This window comes from Bos mutus, chromosome 14 (assembly GCF_027580195.1).
Source record: "Bos mutus isolate GX-2022 chromosome 14, NWIPB_WYAK_1.1, whole genome shotgun sequence".
Classification (NCBI taxonomy): domain Eukaryota; kingdom Metazoa; phylum Chordata; class Mammalia; order Artiodactyla; family Bovidae; genus Bos; species Bos mutus.
The window spans coordinates 69,601,824-69,623,662 of NC_091630.1; the positions used below are offsets into that span (position 1 = coordinate 69,601,824).

The 21,839-nt window shown below is 47.5% G+C and overlaps 2 protein-coding genes across 5 annotated transcripts; one reads left to right on the plus strand and one right to left on the minus strand.

Moving 5' to 3' along the window:
* Window positions 1-424: 424 nt before the first annotated feature.
* On the plus strand, window positions 425-10,811 carry ZNF34 (zinc finger protein 34). Of its 2 annotated transcripts, none has more exons than XM_070382678.1 (7): window positions 425-515; window positions 1,108-1,220; window positions 5,172-5,224; window positions 5,486-5,626; window positions 5,938-6,064; window positions 6,457-6,567; window positions 8,427-10,811. In XM_070382678.1, the coding sequence occupies exons 4-7, from the start codon at window positions 5,594-5,596 to the stop codon at window positions 9,785-9,787; spliced, it is 1,632 nt and encodes a 543-aa protein (XP_070238779.1). In that variant the 5' UTR covers window positions 425-515; window positions 1,108-1,220; window positions 5,172-5,224; window positions 5,486-5,593; the 3' UTR covers window positions 9,788-10,811. The 2 variants fall into 2 exon arrangements, with proteins under 2 accessions (XP_070238779.1, XP_070238780.1); XM_070382679.1 differs by having other exon boundaries at window positions 5,980-6,064.
* Window positions 10,812-12,092: 1,281 nt separating this feature from the next.
* On the minus strand, window positions 12,093-15,462 carry C14H8orf33 (chromosome 14 C8orf33 homolog). Of its 3 annotated transcripts, XM_005904508.3 has the most exons (6): window positions 15,354-15,462; window positions 15,237-15,282; window positions 14,998-15,140; window positions 14,723-14,807; window positions 14,431-14,577; window positions 12,093-14,107 (listed from the first exon to the last, which is right to left on the minus strand). In XM_005904508.3, exons 1-6 carry the CDS (start codon window positions 15,357-15,359, stop codon window positions 13,968-13,970), a joined length of 567 nt encoding a protein of 188 aa, XP_005904570.1. In that variant the 5' UTR covers window positions 15,360-15,462; the 3' UTR covers window positions 12,093-13,967. The 3 variants fall into 3 exon arrangements, with proteins under 3 accessions (XP_005904570.1, XP_014336535.1, XP_070238781.1); XM_014481049.2 differs by having other exon boundaries at window positions 14,998-15,157; window positions 15,237-15,375; XM_070382680.1 differs by having other exon boundaries at window positions 14,998-15,153; window positions 15,237-15,369.
* Between the last annotated feature and the right edge of the window lie 6,377 nt (window positions 15,463-21,839).

Sequence of the window (21,839 nt, forward strand, 5' to 3'; positions counted from 1 at the left end):
GCCTTCACCTAGCCTTCGTTGCAAAGCGTCGGGGTCATGAGTCCAGACTGCCAACTGGCGGCAGCCTTTGGAGCCAAAGCTTAGCTCTTACATTGCCTGGCAAATCCCATGGACGGAGGAGCCGTCCATGGGGTCGCTAGGAGTCGGACACGACTGAGCGACTTCACTTTCACTTTTCACATTCATGCATTGAAGGAAATGGCAACCCACTTCAGTGTTCTTGCCTGGAGGATCCCAGGGATGGGGGAGCCTGGTGGGCTGCTGTCTCTGGGGTCGCACAGAGTCGGACACGACTGAAGCGACTTAGCAGTAGCAGCAGCAGCAGCAGCAACAGCAGCAGCAGCAGCAGCTGACTGCTGACCACCGAGACGCGGAGTCCTGTTCCCAGAGCGACCGGAAGGCGCCTCCTGCCAGTATCTCGGAGGAGGGATCGTCACTTCCGGTCAGGTTTAGGTCTTCAGGGTTTAGGGAGCAGGCGAGGTCTGGTCGGTCATCCGCTGTTGGGCGGCGCTGAGGTGAGGGTGGGCGGTTGGGGACGGGGGCGGCCGCGGGGCGCCCGGGACGCGGGGTGGGGACGTCCCCTCGACTCCAAATCTCCCGCCGAGGGTCCCACCCGAAGGCCTCTAGTCCCACGAGTCCCTCCCGGCTGGGGTCGTTCCTCGCCGTGCCCCTCTACCGCGGTGGAGCATCCGTCACCCGCCCCAAGCCCGTCTTCGTCTCCACCGGACTTCCCTTCTGGGCCTTCCCAAGGGGCTGCTTCCGCGGAGTGAGATGCTGCCGGTAACCAAGCGCTGCGCGCGCCGGCCTCGCCCTACCGTGGCTCTTCTCCACCTCCGCCTCCTGACTCCGGGGCCTCCAGCTGGCCCGCGCGCAAGCTCCTGTCACCTCCCGCAGCAGCCCCCTCCCCATTCCCCCTGCGGGCCCCGCCCCCCCGCACGATTCTCCCTCACCCGTTTCTGCTTCTGACCCTCTGAGACCTTGCTGCCCGCAGCAGATTTCTGTTTCTTTCTCAGAGGCTTTTATTCAAGGTTTGAAACCTTTTTATTTGCCCCATAGGTTTCTGTTTTTAATATGTCTCTTTAAAAAATACTTTTTGCTTGTACACAGATATGCAGGAACATCCTTGTGCGTCTTTTGTGCATTAGCAAGAATTTCTAAAGGGCACGTACCTTCAATTTGGTTTCCTGTCCCAGGGCTTCGAAGAGTTTCAGCTCTGCCAGGTAGGGCCAGGTGGGTTTCCAGAGTGACTAGCAGACTGTCTGCGGGACTCTGTGAGTCCCTGTTTCTCAGGCCTTCGTGTGTTCAGTCTCGCAGTCGTCTCCCGACTCTTTGTGACCCTATGGACTGTAGCCCACCAGACTCTTCTGTCCATGGGATTTTCCAGGCAAGAATACTAAAGTGGGTTGCCATTTCCTTCTCCAGGGGATCTTCCCCACCCAGGGGTCAAACCCGCGTCTCCTGAGTCTCCTGCATCGCAGGCAGATTCTTTACCACTGAGCCATGGGGGGAAGCGCAGCGGTAGATACTGTGAAGCATTTTATATATTTTCCCTTATCTGTGGTGATGAGAAGTCTTGTTCTAATTTGCGTTTTCCTAATTCTTAATTGCGCTGAAAATCTTCAGGTGTTTATTGGACAGTTTGATTTCTTTATATGATTTATTAGGTTTCATCCTGTGCTTACTTTGTGTGTGTTGAATGGCCTTATTTTTTATTTTTAAAGAATTATTATTTTGGCAGCATTGAGTCTTCGTTGTGGCATGCATGATCTCCCTTGAGACCAGCTGGCTTCTTTTTAGTTGAAGCGAGTGCTCGGTAGTTGCGGTGCTTGGCCTCAGTTGGGCAGCGAACGTGGGCTCTTAGTTCCTTGACCAGGGCCCAGGATTGAACCCAGGCCCTCGCAGTGAAAGCACAGAGTCCTAACCACTGGACCACCAGGGAATACTGGTTTAAATATTGATTTTTGTTTGTTTCTTTTTGTATTTTTAAATATATCCTATGTATATCTTTTATTGTTGCTGCTGTTTAGTTGCTTAGTCGTTTCTGACTCTTTGCGACCTGGTAGACTGTAGCCCCACTCCAGTACTCTTGCCTGGAAAATCCCATGGATGGAGGAGCCTGGTGGGCTGCAGTCCATGCGGTTGCTGAGGGTCGGACACGACTGAGCAACTTCACTTTCACTTTTCACTTTCATGCACTGGAGAAGGACATGGCAACCCACTCCAGTGTTCTTGCCTGGAGAATCCCAGGGACGGGGGAGCCTGGTGGGCTGTCGTCTATGGGGTCACACAGAGTCGGATACGACTGAAGCGACTTAGCAGCAGCAGCAGCAGACTGTAGCCCATGAGGCTTCTCAGTCCATGGGATTTCCCAGGCAAGAATACTGAAGTGGGTAGCCATGTCCTTCTCCCGGGATATTCCTGACCTGGATCAAACCTGCTATATCCTGCACTGACAGGCAGGTTCTTTACTGCAGAGCCACCTGGGAAGCCCATAACTTTTATTAAGTATGTTTGAAAATATCTTCTCTCATCATGCCATTTGCTTTTAATTTTGTTGTGTCTCATACAGAAGTTTTTTTTGATAAAGTAAAATTAAGCAATTTTTTCTGTTTGGATAGTGTGTTTTCCGTATTATTTTCCTATAATAGCCATAAACATTTTTAAGAAACAGGCCTTCAACCTGTCTGAGATACCTTTTTGTGTGCCGTGGAAGGCAGGATCTAATTTTACTTGCCTGTGGAAAATCAGTTGTGCCAGTCCCATTTATTGAATGGTTCATTGCTGTTAACATTGCAAGTGTGTCATAGTGTATGCATGGAGCTTATATAGGAGAGTTGAGCATTTTTGGATTTTGATACCCAGTTGAGCATGATCCTGGAATCAGTTCCCTATGGACAGTTAGGGACAACTGTATTTCACTTTTATAACCACAGCCCCATGATAAGACTTGCTATTTGGTAGGGCATGGCTCTGCCTGAGTTCTTCGGCATTTCCTTGGTTAATCTTCTGTCATGACTCATGATAGTCAGTCATTGTGCTCAGATGTCATGATATGTTCTGTTTTGTCTTTGGCTGCACTGGGTCTTCCTTGCTGCTTGGACTTTCTCTAGTGCGGTGTACAGTCTTCTCCTTGCAGTGGCTTCGCTTGTGGAGCCTGGGCTCTAGGGCTTGTGGGCTCAGTAATTGCAGCTCTTGGGGTCTAGACTGAGCAGGCTCAGTAGTTGTGACACATGGCCTCAGTTGCCCCTTGGCCCGTGGGATCTTCCCAGGCTAGGGATTGAACCCGTGTCTCCTGCAGGTGGATTCCTAATGACTGGATCACCAGGAAAATCCTATTGCAATTTTGATTGTATAGAATTAATAGATTCATTTGGGGAAAATTGACATTTTTATATTGAGTCCTCCTGTTTATGAACACTGTCTACTTCTCCATAGGTGTTTTTTGTTTTTTTTTAGTGTCCTTCAGTAAAGTTTTGTTCATAAGCATGTAGTTTTCGTAGGTGTTGTGAAAGCTGTTTTTTGGTTGCTGATTACTAGTACACAGGAGTGATATTAACTAGCCTGTTGACCTTCTATATGGCAGTCCTGTTGAACTTTATCATCCCAACACTTGGCTAATACTTTTGTATTTTTTATGTAGATGGTCTTATCATTCTCAAATAATGATGATTTTGTGTGTTCTCTTGGAATCTTTATGGCTTGTGTTTCTTTTCTTTTCTGGTCAAGCGATAGCATTCAGGATCTCAGTTCCCCGACCCAAGATCGGACCTGTGCTCCCTAACCACTGAACTATGACATCTGCTTCTTTTTCTGTGACTTAATGCACTGACTGGGGTCTTTGGTGCATTGTTACAGCAGCGGAGTGAGGAAGCAAGCATCCCCATCTTGTCACTGACCAATGCAGACACTTCTGTTGTGTTACTTTAGGGTTGCTACCAACCAGACTTGAGTGCTGGGACTGCCAGGGGCTAGGCTTGCACTCTGAAAACCACTGCTGTATGTGTGATATGTAGAGTTGTGTTCCCTTTTTTGTTCTTTAAAATATTGTGTCCTTTTCCATCTCTTCCCCTTCCCCACATTGGACTTGCCAGATGTTATTAGCATTTTCAAAGAACCAAGGTTGAGATTATTTTCTATTTCTTTAAATCATGTTTATTTTCTTCTTCTTTCCTTGAGTTGCTTTCTTATTCTGTGTCTGGTTTCTTGTTTAATGCTTAGATTATTCTTTCAATCCCCTTGTTAAAATAAATGTGTTAAGGATGCCCATTTTTCCTCAGGTAAGCTCTATTTCCATTTTCCCTTCAGTCTCTGTTCTTATGTTTTTCTTGAAGGGGTACTTTTAAAAAATTAATCAGATAGTAGGACCACAATATGAATGTTTGCCAAAAGATACCAGTCTTTGGAATTTTTTGAAACTTTCTTTTTTTGCTTGGTATGTGGTATTTCTTATAATATTCAATGTACATTTTGAAAAAAAATGTGTATGTATTCTCTATGCTTTAAGTAGGTATTCTCTACTTGATCCACTCACTTCTGAGGAAAGTGTGTTAAACTCTCTCATTGCAGGGGAGGGTTTGTATGTTTCTTATCGGCACTGCACTTAGCTCTGATTATCTATACTTTGAGGATTTGTTGGTAGACACGTGTGGTTATAATTACAGCTTTTTGGTGGATTTTTCTTATATTAACATGCAGTGTCTGCTTTTGTTCCTAATAATGATTATTGGTTTGAGTTTTTTTTTTATTTTTTATTTTTTTTTGAGTTTTGTTTTGATTGGTATAAATATTGCTAAACCACATGCAGCAATGCATATTGAGTTTGCAAATAGTGTGCCAAAGGGAGGAAGCCAGCGCAGAATGTAGAAGGCATAGCTAGTCTAATGGAGTCCCCAGGGCCCTGGTCTGTGCTGGTGAGAGGAGGGTAGCGGCTCTCCCTTGGGAGGTGGGGAAGCAGGCAGAGCCCGCAGCTGCCGGAGGGCTGATGGCTGGGTCTGTCTGCTGAGCCCCTTGACCAGTGTGGTCAGGATTTGTTGACTTTCCTGTATAAATGTTTTACTCCAATAAAGAGCTTTAAAAATACAGAGAAGGTAAATATAGCTGTTGTAGCTTTCTTTTAATTACTGTTTCTTTGGTCTGCCTTATGTTTAGCCTTTCTGTGTATTTTATTTTAGGTTATATAGGTGCACTTTGTGTATCTACTTGGGGAGTTTTTTGCATCCAGTAGGTGAGTTTAATCCTTTTGCTTCAGTTACCCATCCATTGGACTTACCTCTGCTCATTTTGTATCTTTTGACTCCTAATCTTTGTCTTTGCTTTTCGCCTTCTGTTCAATTTTTTTAACTTCCCTTTCCTTCTCAGCCCTTAATGTGTTATCTTTATTCTTTCATGTAAAGTGAATAACTCTCCATTTTCCACCTGAATGAGATAACTTTGTGCCTGGGAGGAGGTAGGGGCAGATGATCTGAAATGTTGCATGTGTCTGCAGGGAGCAGAGTCTGCTTGGGAGGCCGAGTGCTGAGGCCAACTGTGGGAGGGGCCAGGCAGTGATTGGCTCCTGCATCCATCCATCCCAGGAAGCCCAGGGTACCAGGGGATGGCAGCTTTGGATCTGTGTGCCCTGCCTCAGGTGAGCGTCTGTCCTCCCTGGGAGGCGGGAGGTCTTCTCCCAGGGCTTCCCTGTCTGCTCAGCCTTAGCAAACTGTCAGGCTTCTCTGGTGTGGGATGCTGAGGGGTGCTGAGCAGAGGAAGGGTGACCTTGGATTTGCCTAGCCTCCCTGAATGGGTTGGCTCAGCAGCCAAAGGGTCAGGGCCCACGCCTCCCCCAACTACTCCAGGCCACACATTGGGGGTCAGGCCTGTAGTTACCTCTGTGCTACTTCTCTAGCCCAGGGCCCAGCCTGAGGCACGCCTGGGCCTCAGCAGCTCCTGTTGTTACAGGCTGAAGTGACCTTCGAGGACGTGGCTGTGTTCCTTTCGCAGGAGGAGTGGGGCCTTCTGGGCCCTGCTCAGAAGGGCCTCTACAGGGAAGTGATGCTGGAGACTTACAGGAACCTGGTATCGCTGGGTGAGCCCCCTCACTGGGATGCAACTCAAGGAACAGCCCTGGGGGCTGAGGGCTGAGCAGGGGCTGGGCCGGGGGCCTCATCCCCTGGGTTCAGAGATGTATTACTGATTCTGGTCCCAGGCAGGCCTGTCTGCACAGCAGAGGGCCCCCGGTGGGGCTTGGTTAGGCAGCCCCAGATGAGACTGCCTCCCTTCCCCAGGCCCAAGGCAGATGCGCCTCCTGATGGAGAGAGCCCTTGTGCTCAGATCTTCAACTGCATGCCCACGCCCACCCCTCCAGGGAGTATCCAGACTTCCTGTCACCCCCGCACGTGTATGTCCTCTCCCTTGGCAGTCCTGGGTGAGCCCGCACTGTGTCCGTGGCACCCACCCCAGGCCCCGTCTCCTTCCCAGGAGCTGGACTTGCAGGTCCCAAGCCGGAGGTGATTGCACAGTTGGAGCAAGGGGATGAGCTGTGGGTCCTGGACATGCATGGGGCAGAGCAACCAAGCGTTGATGGCTCAGGTGCGTGGGGGGCTGCCTCCCCAACCCACCTGCTGAACAAGCATGTGTGGAGGCCCACAGAATGTGGTACCAAACTGACTCATGGGTTTGGAGGAAGATGGGCATTACAGAGGCCCTGGGAGCGGCCTCTGCCAAAACCTGGGTGCTCTTTCTTTTAATTGAAATATAGTTGATTTACAGCATTCTGTTCGTTTCAGGTGTACAATTTAGTGATTCAGTATTTTTACAGATTATATGCCTTTTTTTTTTTTTTAGATTATATGCCTTTTAAAATTATTACAAAATAATGGCTGTTTCCCCCATGTGGTACAGTATCTTTGTTGTTTAGTTATGGGGTAATTCTTGAGCTGAATCTTGTAGAAGGGTGAGAGGGGGCTGTGTTGATGGAGGAGAAGAGGGGAGGACACCTGGGCATGCCCTGAGGGACCCCGTGGAGCCCCGCCCTCCAGAGTCCTGCCTCCCAAGGATTATCAGGTGGTCACACGGGGCCACAGGGAAGAGCATCACTTCATCACCCTCCTCTAAGTTAACCTACTGGATGGTTATAGACTTTTACAGGAAAGGGAGGGGGTACACATCACCCTGGATTTCAGCACCCAGATGCAGATGTGTGCCGGTGTGCGCCTGCTGTCCCTTTTCCAGTGGAGTCTAGGCCACGCCCGCACACAGACGTCACTTCCTAGCAGGAATGCAGTGACCTGTGCGCATTGCTGGGTTGCTGATTTTTCACTGAACGCACTTCTGTTTCTGTGTCCCTGTGCTCACTGGAGGTACCGGGAAGGCTGTTCTCTAGACTCACTGCGGCGGATGACCTGAGAGTGTTGTCCTGCAGTGTCTTCCTAGCGTCCCTGGAAGGAACTGTTGGCTCAAAGGACTTGAATTTCTCTTCTGTAAATTTGTTTCTTCAGATATAAACACTTACAGAAATGAGACAAATCCTATTTACAGCTCAGTGAGTTTATACAAACAGTCCACCCACCAGATCAAAATAGGGAACATTCCTAGTTCCCTGGGAGACCACAGGGCCACCTCTGTCATCTCCCATAGCTCCCCTGGGCCTCCTCTCTGACTCCTGCAGGGCAGGGCTGCCGTGTTGTATGGAGTTTGTTTGGTCTCATCACCATTTGCTGTTCTGTCATGAACATACCGCAGAGTATTTTCCACTATACTTCTGCAGGGCATTTGGTTGTCCCCACCTTGGGCCTGTTGTGTGTGTGTGTGTGTCTTGGCTCACAGAGAACAAGTTTCTGATGAGCATGTTCCTGCGCGTGGAGTCACTGTGTGTCTTGTCAGGGAAGGAAGGGTGGAGACAAGGCCTCAGATGAGGGCATCCTCTGTGGCGTCTGGAGTGTAAGTGCTGGTGGCTCACGGGTGGTCTCTCAGGACCCTGGGGAGACCCTGGAGAATGGACGTGGCCTGTGTGCTTGTCACCCTAATCTTCAGTTAGCACAGGCTGTGCTCTCTGTGCTTCTGGGGAGGTAGCCGGTTTCCCACCATGGATGTTGGGGTGGATCAGCTGCTTCTTCATCGGATATCCTTAGTGTCCTCTGGGGCCCCTCCTTGCTCTGGTTTTGGTGATGCTGTGAAGCTTCCATCTTCCGTCCTTTTGGGACGAGGACAGGTATCCTGCAGCAGGCTCTGTGTGCAGGAAAGGTTGGGTATTAAGAGTTGGGCGGATGCTTGCACTGCCCTGTGATTGCAGCCCTGGGCAAGGCTTTTAGCCTCTGACTGCCAGGCTCTCGTGTCTGCATGACATTGGAGATGGTGGAGCTGGTAGTCCACAGGTGGTTGGCAGCAGCTTTTACCTTCCTTCCAGAGTCAGAACGGGTGACCTTGAGGTGTTCTGTTTGTTTTTTCAGCTCATGGGACCAGGACTGAGAACCAGGAGGTCACTTCAGGAGAAATGCTGTTTGGGAGAGAACTGGACCCACTCAGGGGGAGTGTTCTCCGGGGACCTGAGCCAGGAGAAGTCCATGAGCGTGTCAGGGAGCCAGAGGGGTGCCTGGACAGGCCTGGGGAGCAGAGAGGCCCCAGGCTAGTCACACTGGCCAATGAGGAGTGTGGCCTGGAGTCTGGAGGAAACCTCAGGTCGCGGTCAAGGCCTATCCCTGATCAAAGACCTCACAAATGTGATATATGTGAACAGAGTTTTGAACAGAGATCATACCTTAATAACCATAAACGTGTACACAGGTGCAAAAAAACAAATATAGTTCACGATTCAGGGGAAATTTTTGCTGCGAATTTAGTTAAAGAAGATCAGAAAATTCCTGTTGGGAAAAGATTGTATTATTGTGGTTGTTGTGGGAAGGCCTTCAGGTACAGTGCTAACCTTGTCAAGCACCAGCGACTGCACAGTGAAGAGAAGCCCTACAAGTGTGAAGAGTGCGGGAAGGCCTTCCACCAGAGCTGTGAGCTCATCAGTCACCGGAGGATGCACTCTGGAGAGATCCCCTACCGTTGCGATGAGTGCGGGAAGACATTCAACCAGAGGCCCAACCTCATGAAGCATCAGAGGATCCACACGGGGGAGAAGCCCTACAAGTGCAGCGAGTGCGGGAAGCACTTCAGTGCCTACTCCTCCCTCATTTACCACCAGAGGATCCACACAGGGGAGAAGCCCTACAAGTGCAGTGACTGCGGGAAGGCCTTCAGTGACGGCTCAATCCTCATCCGGCACCGTCGGACCCATACCGGAGAGAAGCCGTACGAGTGCAAAGAGTGTGGCAAAGGCTTTACCCAGAGCTCCAATCTGATCCAGCATCAAAGAATTCACACTGGGGAAAAGCCCTATAAATGTAATGAATGTGAGAAAGCCTTCATCCAAAAAACCAAGCTTGTTGAACATCAAAGAAGCCACACCGGAGAGAAGCCCTATGAGTGTAATGACTGTGGCAAAGTCTTCAGCCAGAGCACCCACCTCATCCAGCACCAGAGGATCCACACGGGAGAGAAGCCCTACAAGTGCAGTGAGTGTGGGAAGGCTTTCCACAACAGTTCCAGACTTATCCACCATCAGAGGTCACACCACGGAGAGAAGCCATATAAGTGTGCTGATTGCAAGAAGGCCTTCAGCCAGGGCACGTACCTCCTGCAGCACCGGAGGATCCACACTGGGGAGAAGCCTTACACGTGTGGCGAGTGCGGCAAGGCCTTCCGGCACAGCTCCAACATGTCCCAGCACCAGAGGATCCACCTCCGGGAAGACTTCTCCCTGTGACGGTCGGGAGGCCCAAGGTCTGTGGTGCACTTCCCCCACGTGACCACCCTCTCTTTACTTACTGTCCACATGGTGTCACAGGTGAACAGGCACTTCTAATTTTTAAAAACCTCTTTCTTAAAGCAGTGGATGTTCATTTTAGAGAAATTGAGTGGAAAAAGGTAAGCAAAAGGGAGAAGCCCTGTGGCCTACCCTTAGAAAGAGAACTCACTGCTATTGCGATCAGCGTAGGTTGTGTCCAGACACTCAAATAGCATCCACAAGAGAAGTACTGTGGAACTTGTGAGAGCAGCTCCTGTTTCCTCAGTCCTGGAAAACTCATACTGGAGAGTTCTACGTGTTTATGTGGTTTTACACCTTGTAAATTTTAAAACAGCATGTTGTTCATACTTTTTCTATGTCACTTAATAGAGTTGATATTGCCTTTTTTATTGTGGTAATAACATTGTGTGTTAGTCACTCAGTCGTGTCTGACTCTTTGTTACCCCATGGGTTGTAGCCCGTCAGGCTCCTCTGTCTATAGGATTCTCCAGGCAAGAATACTGGAGTGGGTTGCCATTTCCTTCTCCAGTAAAAACATTATGTTTACCATTTTAACCACTTTTAAGTGTACAACTCAGTGGTATTGGATACATTCACAGTGTTGTATGACCATCAGCAAATCTGTTTCCAAAACTTTTTTTATTACAGACAGAAACTCTGCACTCCTCCGCTTTTCCTTATCCTCTCTCTTAAGAATTTGCTTACTCTGAAGTACCTCGTGTAAGTGAGGTCACACATTTGCCTTTGTGTCCTGGCTCATTTCACTTAACGTAAGGTCTCTTCATGGCTGAAGCGTACTCCATTGTTTGCAGACACCATGTTTTTTGTTCACCCATCATCTGTTAATGGGTTATGGGTGTTGCTGCTTGTTGACTTTGTGCATAATGCTGCTGTGAACATTGGTGTACAAATCTGTGCTTGTACTTTCCATCCTTCCAATACTTTGGGGGTATAATCCCAGGAATAAAGTTGATGGATCATATGGATCTTCTAAGTTTTTGAAGAATGACCAAACTTTCCCACAATGGAAGTTTCATTGTACATCCCCACTGTCAGTTCATGAAGGTTCCAGTTTCTCCGTGTCTTCCTCAATACTTGTTGTTTTCCATTGTTTTGATAATTGTCACCCTGAGTGTGAAGTGGTATCTCATTTGCTTTTGGTTTGCGTTTCCCTGATGACTAATGATATTGAGCATCATGTGCTTATTGACTCTTTATTCCTATGTCTTCTTTGGAGAAGTGTCTATTTAGACCCTTTGCCCATTTTTGAATTGGGCTGTTTCTTTTTGTTGTTGAGGTGTAGTAGTTCTTAATGTATTTTGAAGGGTAGTCTTTAATTTTCCATTTTTTTAAAAAAAATATACTTTACTGAAGTATAGTTGACTTAGTGTTTCAGGTGTACAGCAGGGTGATTCAGTTGTACAGATACACATATTATTTTTGAAATTATTTTCCATCAGAGGTTATACAAGATGTTGACTATAGTTCCCTATGCTATACAGTAAACCTTTGTTGCATGTCTATTTTTTAATTAGAAATCTAGCTTTCCATTCATATTAAAGGGGTAATCTTTATCAGATTAATAATACTTGCAAATATTTTCTTATTCTATGAGTTTTCTGTCTACTCTGTTGATAGTGTCCTTTCATTCACAAAAGTTTTTAATGTTTATGAAGTTCAACTTATCTAGGGCATCTCTGGTGGCTCAGTAGTAAAGAATCTGCCTGTCAGTGGAGGGGACATGAGTTCGATCCCTCATCTGGGAAGATGCCCACATGCCCCGGAGCAACCAAGCCTGTGCACCAAACTCTGAGCTTGTGCTCTGGAGCTCACTTGCCCTAGAGCCCCTGCTCTTCAACAAGAGAAGCAATGAGAGACGCACACAGCAGCTCACTGCAACTAGAGCAAAAGCCTGCACAGCAGTGAAGAGCCAGCACAGCCAAAACAAAAACAAAAACTTACCTGTCTTTTCTCTTGTTGCCTGTGCTTAGGGTGTCATATTCATTATTAAATCCAATATTATCAAGATGTGCCCCTATCTTTTCTTCAAAGAGATTTATAGTTTTAGGTCTTATGGTTTGGTCTTTGATCTGTTTTGAACTAATTTTTTATATATCTTGACAGGTAAGGGTCCAACTTTAAAATCTTTGGTGTGTGGATATAGTTTTCCCTATAACATTTCTTGAAAAGCTTTTTTTTTCCCCACCCACAGAATGGTGTGTTAGCTCAGGCTGCCATAACAAAATATCACAGACCAGGTGGATTAAAATCCAGAAGTTTATTTCTCACATTTCTGGAGGCTGAGAAGTCCAAGACCAGTGTGCTGGCTGATCTAGCTCCTGGTCAGGGTTCCTTCCCAGGCTAAAGTACAGCCACCTCAGTGTGTCCTCACTTGGTGGAGAGAGATGTCAGGTGTCACTTTGCTGGCAGGAGAATGAAGCCTGTGATTAGAGGGTTAAAAACCTCCACCTCTAGGGAGCGGGGATGGGCTAGAGGTTGAACTGATGGTGTCTGTGAAGGAAGCCTCCATAGAAACCAACAGAGCTTCTGGGTGGTGAGCACGGAGTTCCATGCCTTCCCTCATGCCTGGCACTCTGTATCTCATCTGCCTGTTATTCACATCCTAGTGATAAACTGGTAATCTAGTGAGTAAACAAGTTTTCCTGAGTTCTGGGACCCACTGTAGCAAGTTAACTGAACCCAAGAAGTGGGTCACGGGGAGCTGATTTGTAGCCAGTTGGTCAGAAATACAGGTGACAACCTGGACTTGCAACTGGTGGATGAAGAACTGGGTCTTGTGAGGTTGAGCACTTTCCTGTGGAATCTGACTCTGGGTAGATAACGTCATAACTGAGTTGAATTTTGGACATGCTGCTGACATCCAAGAATTGCTGTTGGTGTGAGGAAGCCAAGGTGCGCACACACACACAGACACACACTCACTCTTTGGAACTGGATCCAGGAACTCCTTTTGCAGAGATGACATAGATTTTGGGCCTAATCAACTGGGTGGGCAGTAGTGCCATTCACCAGAAAGCAGAAGACAGATTTAGGGACTAATCAGATGCTGTGGACATGTCAAGTGTGAAATATCTGTGAAACACCAAAGCAGAGATGCTGAGTAGGCAGGTGGGCTCTGGGTATCTGTCTAGTCTGCAAGTTTGGGAAACACTACCAAAGATGGCATCACAGTCACAACAGAATTAAGCCACCGTGAAAACCCAACTTAATGCAGAAGTCCTGGGACTATCACCTGGAGCAGCTAACATCAGAGCTTGCCCAGAGAGTCAGTGCTGGTGTTTGGCTGGGATTCTTAGGGCAGGAAGCTACCTGCTCCTCAGAACAAAGCCTGGGCTGCTGGGGGATACACTGGCTCCTTGAGGATGACACCTGCTTAGGAATGAAGGCAGTATAAAGGACCAAGCCCTGGGGTAAGAGCCTGGACCCAGCAGTGCCTGACACCACCTCATCTACATTTCCTGTAACAGCACAGTTAGCACACGCTTTTGCTTATCCACATAAGAAACAGTTTTATTACAGCAATGGGACTCAATGGTATGGAGCGCCATACCACTTGAGAGGACATCCTTCCATAAGTGAGCACCAGTGTACAACTATACAGCTTCCCCACTAACCCTTATTAACAATACCTACTTAGTCTGCTCCTGAGACTGTTGAGAGTCTTTTATAACAGGGTACCCAACCCCTGGGCCAGTACTGGTCTATGGCCTGTTAGGAACCAGGCCACACAGCAGGAGATGAAAAGACAGCAAACAAGGAAAGATTCATCTATATGTATATCCACTCCCCATTGCTTGCATTACAACCTGAGTTTCACCTCCCGCCCTCTCTGTGGAAAAACTGTTTTCCATGAAATCTGTCCCTGGTGTCAAAAAGGTTGGGGACAGCTGTTTTACAACACAGTGTGAACACTCACTTCAGTCTACTGTAGAACCATCTAAAGGAACCCCCCTCTTCTGGCAGGAAGGACATCTCAGCTGAAAACCTACAAATGGGGTCCTGGGCTTGTCAGCACCCAACATGCAGGTCTCCCATCTGCCCCACAGCATTCCTGGAAAAGTGCTACATTCCACAGAAACCCCACATCACTGCAGAGGTGGCCACTCTAGGGAAGAGGCTAAAAGAAATTAAACCTAAACTCTTCATCACGAGTATCCGAGGTGCCCTTGGACCTTCCTTCTGGACGAGGTCTGCAGACCCTTCGGCTCTTCTTTCTGGCAGCCTCACCTACAGGCTGCACCTGGGCTGAGTGGGCAGCTGTAAGCGAAGAGAGGGACAGTATCAGAATAATAATAGCAAACATTAACTGCCCATACAACTCTAACCTCACTGTAAAAATTAACTTATTGGCTTCTCGTCCTATCATCACAGAGAGATTCACTAACTCTGCTCCCCTTGTCTCGCTAGTCCAAGCCGGAGTTCTGTGACCCGCGCCCCAGGCTTTCTCCCTGTGGCTTTCCTGAGCCCCCTCCTACTGTGGCAGCCCCGCTGCTCGAGGCTTCCCCCTTTCACTGCCCAGGCTTTTTCTTTTGCCCCCTTGAACTAGGCAGTTCTTCATCAACCAGTTCTCAGCTTCTCACCAGTCCTGAGAGCCTGCAGGGCCTCGCGCCACTCGGCTTCTATCTGAGCCCTGTAGTCCCCAAACAAAGAGCGCATCAGCTGCCTCTTCCGGGGCAGAGGGGTTCTCTGGCTGCGCAAGGTTCGGATGGCTCCAAGAGCTTGTTCTTCTGCAGATGAAAACAAAGGACTAGTAACCTCTATCCTCACTTCCAATTGTCCTACCGCAAAGGCAACAATTCCATCCCTTGGCAGCACCTGAGGTCATAGGACTGTCACCGTTTCCCTCCCCCAACTCTACAGATGGGCCCTCACTCTGCTTAGGGGTGGGTCTCTGCATCTTCAGTCCCAGCTCCAGCTTTTCCACGCACCAGGCCAGTTCCCGAGCCAGCTGCTCAGCCTATGATGGATTGTGGGTAGTGACTGTGAGCGGGCATCTGGGTGCTGGGGCCTCCAGCCTCATCCCATAGGAACCCCAAACGCCGCATCTCATCCACTTCCCGCTGTAAATCCGGGACCACACCCACAGGCGGGCTCCCGCCCAGTACGCGCCCGGGACTTCACCCTTCCCGACTGAGGCCCGCCCTTGCCTGGGCCTCTGCGCTTAGGGGGGCTTCCTCGGGGTCCTGCTTTTCTGGGGTCTTCCCGCTTCCATTGGCAACAGACGCCCCATCCCGGGTTTTCTTCTTTTGCTTCTTGGTCCTCGAGGCAGCGTCACGGCACGTAGGGCGCCCTAAGCAGACGGACTGGCTGAGGCCTTACAGTGAAGGACTCGGGGCTTTAGGAAGCAGCCTGGGGAACCAGGGGCTGCAGGGTGCACGGGCAGTACCTGGGCCTGGGGCTGCCGCTGTCTCCCGAGCAGGATGTCCTGGAGCCTGGGGAAAGAACGAGGGTCATGAGGAGCCGCCGACCGCCCAAAGGCGTTCCCCACTTGCACACCGCTCACCGCCATGCGCTGCCGCCAGGACCGAGGAGGGCTGGAGTCCCACGCTGAATGCGCTCCCAGGGAAACAAGCCTGCGTCGCAGAGTTCCGCGGGGCGGGGGCTGTGCGCGCGGTGGGCGGGGCGCGGGCGCTCGGAGCACCGTCTGGACAAGAACCACTCAGGACCTACGAGGTTGCAGGTGGTGGTGGTGGTGGGTTAGTCGCTCAGTCGTGTCCGACTCTTGCGACCCCATGGACTGTAGCCCGCCAGCTCCCCTGTCCCTGGGATTCTCCAGGCAAGATACTGGAGAGGTTGCAGGTTCTGCTCTGAATGAAGGGACGCTACTCAAGGGAACCACCTGCTAGTGGGGCGGGAACAGTGGGAAAACAGGGGGCTTCCCTGGACGCCCAGCGGTTAAGAACTTGCCTGCCAATACAGGGGACACGGGTTGGATCCCTGGTCTGGGAAGATGCCGCGTGCTTGGGCAACAGAGGCCCCAGTCGGCAACTGCTGAAGGCGCGGAGCCTAGACCCTGAACCCTGCAACAGAAGAAGCCTCCGCAGCGAGAGGCCTGCGGCTGCATCTAGAGAGTAGCCCTTGCTGGCCACAAGTAGAGAAAGCCCGTGTGCAGCAACAAAGACCCGGCGCGCCCCAAAATACATAAATAAACAATAAAATAAAGAAGGCCGGTCAACAGACATGAATAGCTGTCATTGAGCGCGACGCTGTAACAGTGGCTCCAGCAGGGCGGGGAGTGGTCAGCAGTCCTCCGAGGACCTGCAGGCCTGGCGGGGCTGCTCTGGCAGCAGGAAGCAGGGCGGGGGCGAGCCACACGGCGAGGTGGGCGGGTCGTGGGGCCCTGGACCGCAACGCAGGCGGCTTCTGTTTCAAGAGAAGTGGAAGAGGGTGGGAGGGGGTTCGGGGTTGCGGGAACCCCCTCATCCCTTGGAGGAGTGTCGCAGTGTCGCGGCCTTCCCCGGACGCTGCTGTGTGGTCGGCACCATCTCCTGCGCTTCCAGGCTCCCGGCCCAGGGCCACCCTACTGCACAGCCGCTGTTGGCCCCGCACCACAGGCGTCAGGGAGTGGCTCAGGCAGTAAAAGCGTCTGCCTACAATGATGGAGACCCGGGTTCGATCCCTGGGTCAGGAAGGTCCCCTGGAGAAGGAAATGGCACCCCACTCCAGTATTCTTGCCTGGAAAATCCCATGGACAGAGGAGCCTGGTAGGCTACAGTCCATGGGGTCACAAGAGTCGGACACGACTGAGCGACTTCACTTTCACTTTCTTTCACAGGCATCAGGAGAACGGGAATGTGCGGTGCTGTTCATCATTCCTGTCAGTGAAATCTGGGTCGCTTCCTGAGGCAAGAGGATGGGCGGTATCAGAAAGTAGAGTTTGCTCATCCCGATAGTTCCTTCAGGTTTTTTTTTTTTTTTAATTTACCATTTATTTATTTATTTTTGGCTGTGCTGGGTCTTCATTGCTGCAGGGGCTTGTCTCCACTGGTGGTGAGTGGGGACTCCTCTCTAGCTGTGGTGCGTGGGCTTCTCGTTGTGCTGGCTCCTCTTGTGGTGGACCATGGGCTTTAATGGTTCCAGCTCCTGGCCTCTAGAGCCCAGGCTCAATAGCTGTGGTGCACAGGCGTGGTTGCCCCAGCGCAGGTGGGATCTTCATGGATCAGGGATTGAAACCATGTCTCCTGTATTGGCAGGCAGATTCTTTACCACTGAGCCACCAGGGAAGCCCGTTTCTTTAGTTTTTAAGTAAAAATAAAAGACACATTTAACTTTATTGAACAATTTATCCACCGTTTTGTTCCACTACCGTCTGCAATTTTTCAGGCAACTTCATAATTTCATCTTCCTAAACATTTTATGTTTTGGAGCAAAGAATTGTTCCAGGTGACTTTTACAGTCTTCCAAGGAATAGAAATTTTTTTCCATTAAGAGAATTTGTACATATGTATACCTATGACTGATTCATGTTGATGTGTGGCAGAAACCAACACAACATTGTAAAGCAATTATCCTCCAATTAAAAATAATAATAAAAAAAAGAATTTTGTAAAGACCAAAATAAATGGAAATCTGAAGGTGCAATGTCTGGTGAACACGGCAGATGAATCAGAATGTCCCAGCCAAGCTCAAACAGTTTTTTCCTGATCATCAAAGAAACATGCAATCTTGAATTATCCTGATGGAAGATTTTGCATTTTCTGTTGACTAATTCTGGACACTTTTTGTCAAGTGCTGCCTTCAGTTGATCTAACTGAGAGCAGTACTTGTTGGAATTAATTGTTTGGTTTTCTGAAAGAATCTCATAACAGACGACTCCCTTCCACTCCCATCACATACACAACGTTATCTTCTTTGGATGAAGACTGGCCTTTGGTGTGGTTGGTGTTGGTTCATTTTGCTTGCGCTAAGATCTCTTCCGTTTCACATTACTGTATAGTATCCACTTTTAATTGCCTGTCACAATTTGTTTTAAAAACAGAAAGTTTTCATTATGTTTAAGTAGGGAATCACATGTGGAAATATGGTCGAGGTTTTTTCACTTATGTGGAACCCAAACATCAAGGTGATGAACATAACCAAGCTGGTGTAACTGATTTTCAGTGCTTGATTTGGATATTTTGAATATGTTAGCTATCTCCCCCATGCTGTAATTTGCTTGTCCTCAATTAATGTTCTTAACTTGATTGCTGTCAATTTCAACTTGTCTACACCACTGTGGAGCATCATCCAGAGAGAAATCTCTAGCACGAAACTTCACAAACCACTTTTGACACATTCAATCAGTCCCAGCACCTTCTTCATATATTGCAAACAAATCTTCTTTTGCGTTTCAGTTGTGTTTTTACCTTTCTTGAAATAATAAAGCATAATAGGCCAAAAATGTTGCTTTTCCCCTAACATCTCTAATAGTAAAATGGTTACACATAAAAATCACTGACTTCCCTAGTTGTCCAGTGGTTAAGACACCGTGCTTCTACTGCAGGAAGCACAGGTTTGATCCCTGGTCGAGGAAGTAATATCCTACATTCTGCTCACAGTGGTTGAATAGAAAAAAGAAAAATTCACCAATTTTGGTAAGTTGTTTTAAAAGCACACCCATACAACAGCTGTCACAATGCAATCTAACAAAATTGCTTACAATGAAGTTAAAGACAACTAAGCATTACTAGAGCCATCTAATGGAAAAAACTGAATGAACTTTTTGGCCAACTCAAAAAGCTAACATTTTAGGTGTTTATTGAGGGGTAACGAATTATCAGGAAACTTAGCACATTGAAAATATCAAACATTCATTAACTCATAGTTTCTGAGGATCAGAAATCTAGCAAAGCATAGCTGGTTGGTTCTAGCTCAGGCTTTCTCTTCAGGGAGTAAAACCAAAGACATTTTAGATGTTTTTTATTTTAATTTATTTTTTGGTAGACATATTTTAAAATAACCACAGTTAGGATGTCTCTAAGTTCTGGGAAACGAGAGTTTTAGAGGTGAGTAAATTACAGATCCTAAGGGGGTTTTCCCTGCCTTCTTTGGCTGTGAAATCTCTCTATGACTTGGCCCAGAACTACTTCCTGCAGAAGCCTTCTTAGCCCAGACATGTGTGCCTAAACTTGCGCCTCACTCCAAATGCTTCTTCTTCCACAGCCCTTACTCCCAGTCAGTCACTGAGTCCTATGAGTTTGTTGTTGGTCTGTCACTAAGTCGTGTCTGACTCTTTGTGACCCATGGACTGCAGCACACCAGGCTTCCCTGTCCTTCACCATCTCCCAGGGCTTGCTCAAACTCATGTCCATTGAGTCAGTGATGCCATCCAACCATCTCACCCTCTGTCATCCCCTTCTCCTGCCTTCAATCTTTCTCAGCATCAGGGTCTTTTATAACAAGCTGGCACTTCACCTCAGGTGGCCAAAGTATTGGAGCTTCAGCTTCAGCATCAGTCCTTCCAATGAATATTCATGATTGATTTCCTTTAGGATGACAGATTTGATCTCTTTGCAGTCCAAGGGACTCTCGAGAGTCTTCTCCGACATGACAGTTCAAAAACATCAATTTTTCAGTGCTCAGCCTTCTTTATGGTCCAGCTTTCACATCCATACACGACTATTGGAAAAACCAGAGTTTTGATGGTACGGACCTTTGTTGGCCGTCTCTGCTTTTTAATACGCTATCTAGGTTGGTCATAGCTTTTCTTCCCAGGACCAAGCAGCTTTTAATTTCATGGCTGCAGTCACCATCTGCAGTGATTTTGGAGCCCAAGAAAACAGTCTGTCACTGTTCCCATTGCTTCCCCATCTATTTGCCATGAAGTGATGGGACCGGGTGTCATGACCTTAGATTTTTGAATGTTGAGTTTTAAGCCAACTTTTTCATTCTCCTCTTTCACCTTCATCAAGAGGCTCTTTAGTTCCTCTAAACTTTCTTGCATATTTCTCCCAGCAATTGCCGTATTTCTCCCAGCAATCTTGATTCCAGTTTGTGCTTCATCCAGCCCAGCATTTTGCATGATGTACTCTGCATGTAAGTTCAATAAGCAGGGTGACCTTGACATACTCCTTTCCCAATTTGGAACCAGTCCATTGTTCCATGTCTAGTTCTAACTGTTGCTTCTTGGCCTGCATGCAAGTTTCTCAGGAGACAGGTCACATGGTCTGGTATTCCCATCTCTTGAAGAATTTTTCACAGTTTGTTGTGATCCACACAGTCAAAGGCTTTGGTGTAGTCAATAAAGCAGAAGTATATGTTTTTCTGGAATTCTCTTGCTTTTTCTATGATCCAATGGATGTTGGCAATTTGATCTCTGGTTCCTCTGCCTTTTCCAAATCCAGCTTGAACATCTGGAAGTTCACGGTTCATGTACTGTTGAAGCCTAGCTTGGAGAATTTTGAGCATTTCTTTGTTGGCGTGTAAAAAGAGTGCAATTGTGCGGTAGTTTGATCATTCTTTAACGTTGTCTTTCCTTAGGATTGGAATGAAAACTCATCTTTTCCAGTCCTGTGGCCACTGCTGAGTTTTCCAAATTTGCTGGCATATTGAGTGCAGCACTTTCACAGCATTATCTTTTAAGATTTGAAATAGCTCTACTGGAATTGCATCACCTCCACTAGCTTTGTTCGTAGTGAAGATTCCTAAGGCCCACTTGACTTCACATTCCAGGATGTCTGGCTCTAGGTGAGTGATCACACCATCATGGTTATCTGGATCATGAAGATCCTTTTTGTATAGTTCTTCTGTGTATTCTTGCCACCTCTTCTTAACATCTTCTGCTCTGTTAGGTCCATACTCTTTCTGTCCTTTATTGTGTTCATCTTTGCATGAAATGTTCCCTTGGTATCTCTAATTTTCTTGAAGAGATCTCTAGTCTTTCCCATTCTATTGTTTTCCTCTATTTTTTGCATTGATCACTGAGGAAGGCTTTCTTATCTCTTCTTGCTATTCTTTGGAACTCTGAATTCAGATGGGGATATCTTTCCTTTTCTCCTTTGCCTTTTGATTCTCTTCTTTACTCAGCTATTTGTAAGCTCTCCTAAGACAACCGTTTTTCCTTTTTGCATTTCTTTTTCTTGTGGATGGTTTTGATAACATCCTCCTATACAATGTTGTGAACCTCCGTCCATAGTTCTTCAGGTGCTCTATCAGATCTAATCCCTTGAATCTATTTGTCACTTCCATTGTTTAATAGTAAAGGATTTGATTTAGGTCATACCTGAATGGCCTAGTGGTTTTCCCTACTTTCTTCAATTTAAGCCTGAATTTTGCAATAAGGAGTTCATGATCTGAGCCACAGTTAGCTCCTGGTCTTGTTTTTGCTGACTGTATAGAGCTTCTCCATCTTCAGCTGCAAAGAATATAATCAATATGATTTCAGTATTGACCATCTGGTCATGTCCATGTGTAGAGTCGTCTCTTGTGTTGCTGGAAGAGGGTGATTGCTATAACCAATGTGTTCTCTTGGCAAAACTCTATTAGCCTTTGCCCTGCTTAATTTTGTACTCCAAGGCCAAATTTGCCTACTATTCCAGGTATTTCTTGACTTCCTATTTTTGCATTCCAGTCACCTATGATGAAAAGGACATCTTTTTTTGGTATTAGTTGTAGAAGGTCATGTAGGTCTTCGTAGAATGGTTGAACTTCAGCTTCTTTGGCATTAGTGGTTAAGGCACAGACTTGGATTACTCTGATATTGAATGGTTTGCCTTGGAAACAAACAGAGATCATTCTGTCATTTTTGAGATTTGACCCAGGTACTGCATTTTGGACTCTTTTGTTGACTATGAGGGTTACTCCCTTTCTTTTAAGAGATTCTTGCCCACAGTAGTAGATATAATGGTCATCTGAATTAAATTCGCCCATTCTGGTCCATATTAGTTCACTGATTCCTTAAATGTCGATGTTCACTCTTGCCATCTCATTTGACCACTTCTAATTTACCTTGATTCGTGGACCTAACATTCCAGGTTCCTATGCAATATTGTTCTTTACAGCATCAGACTTT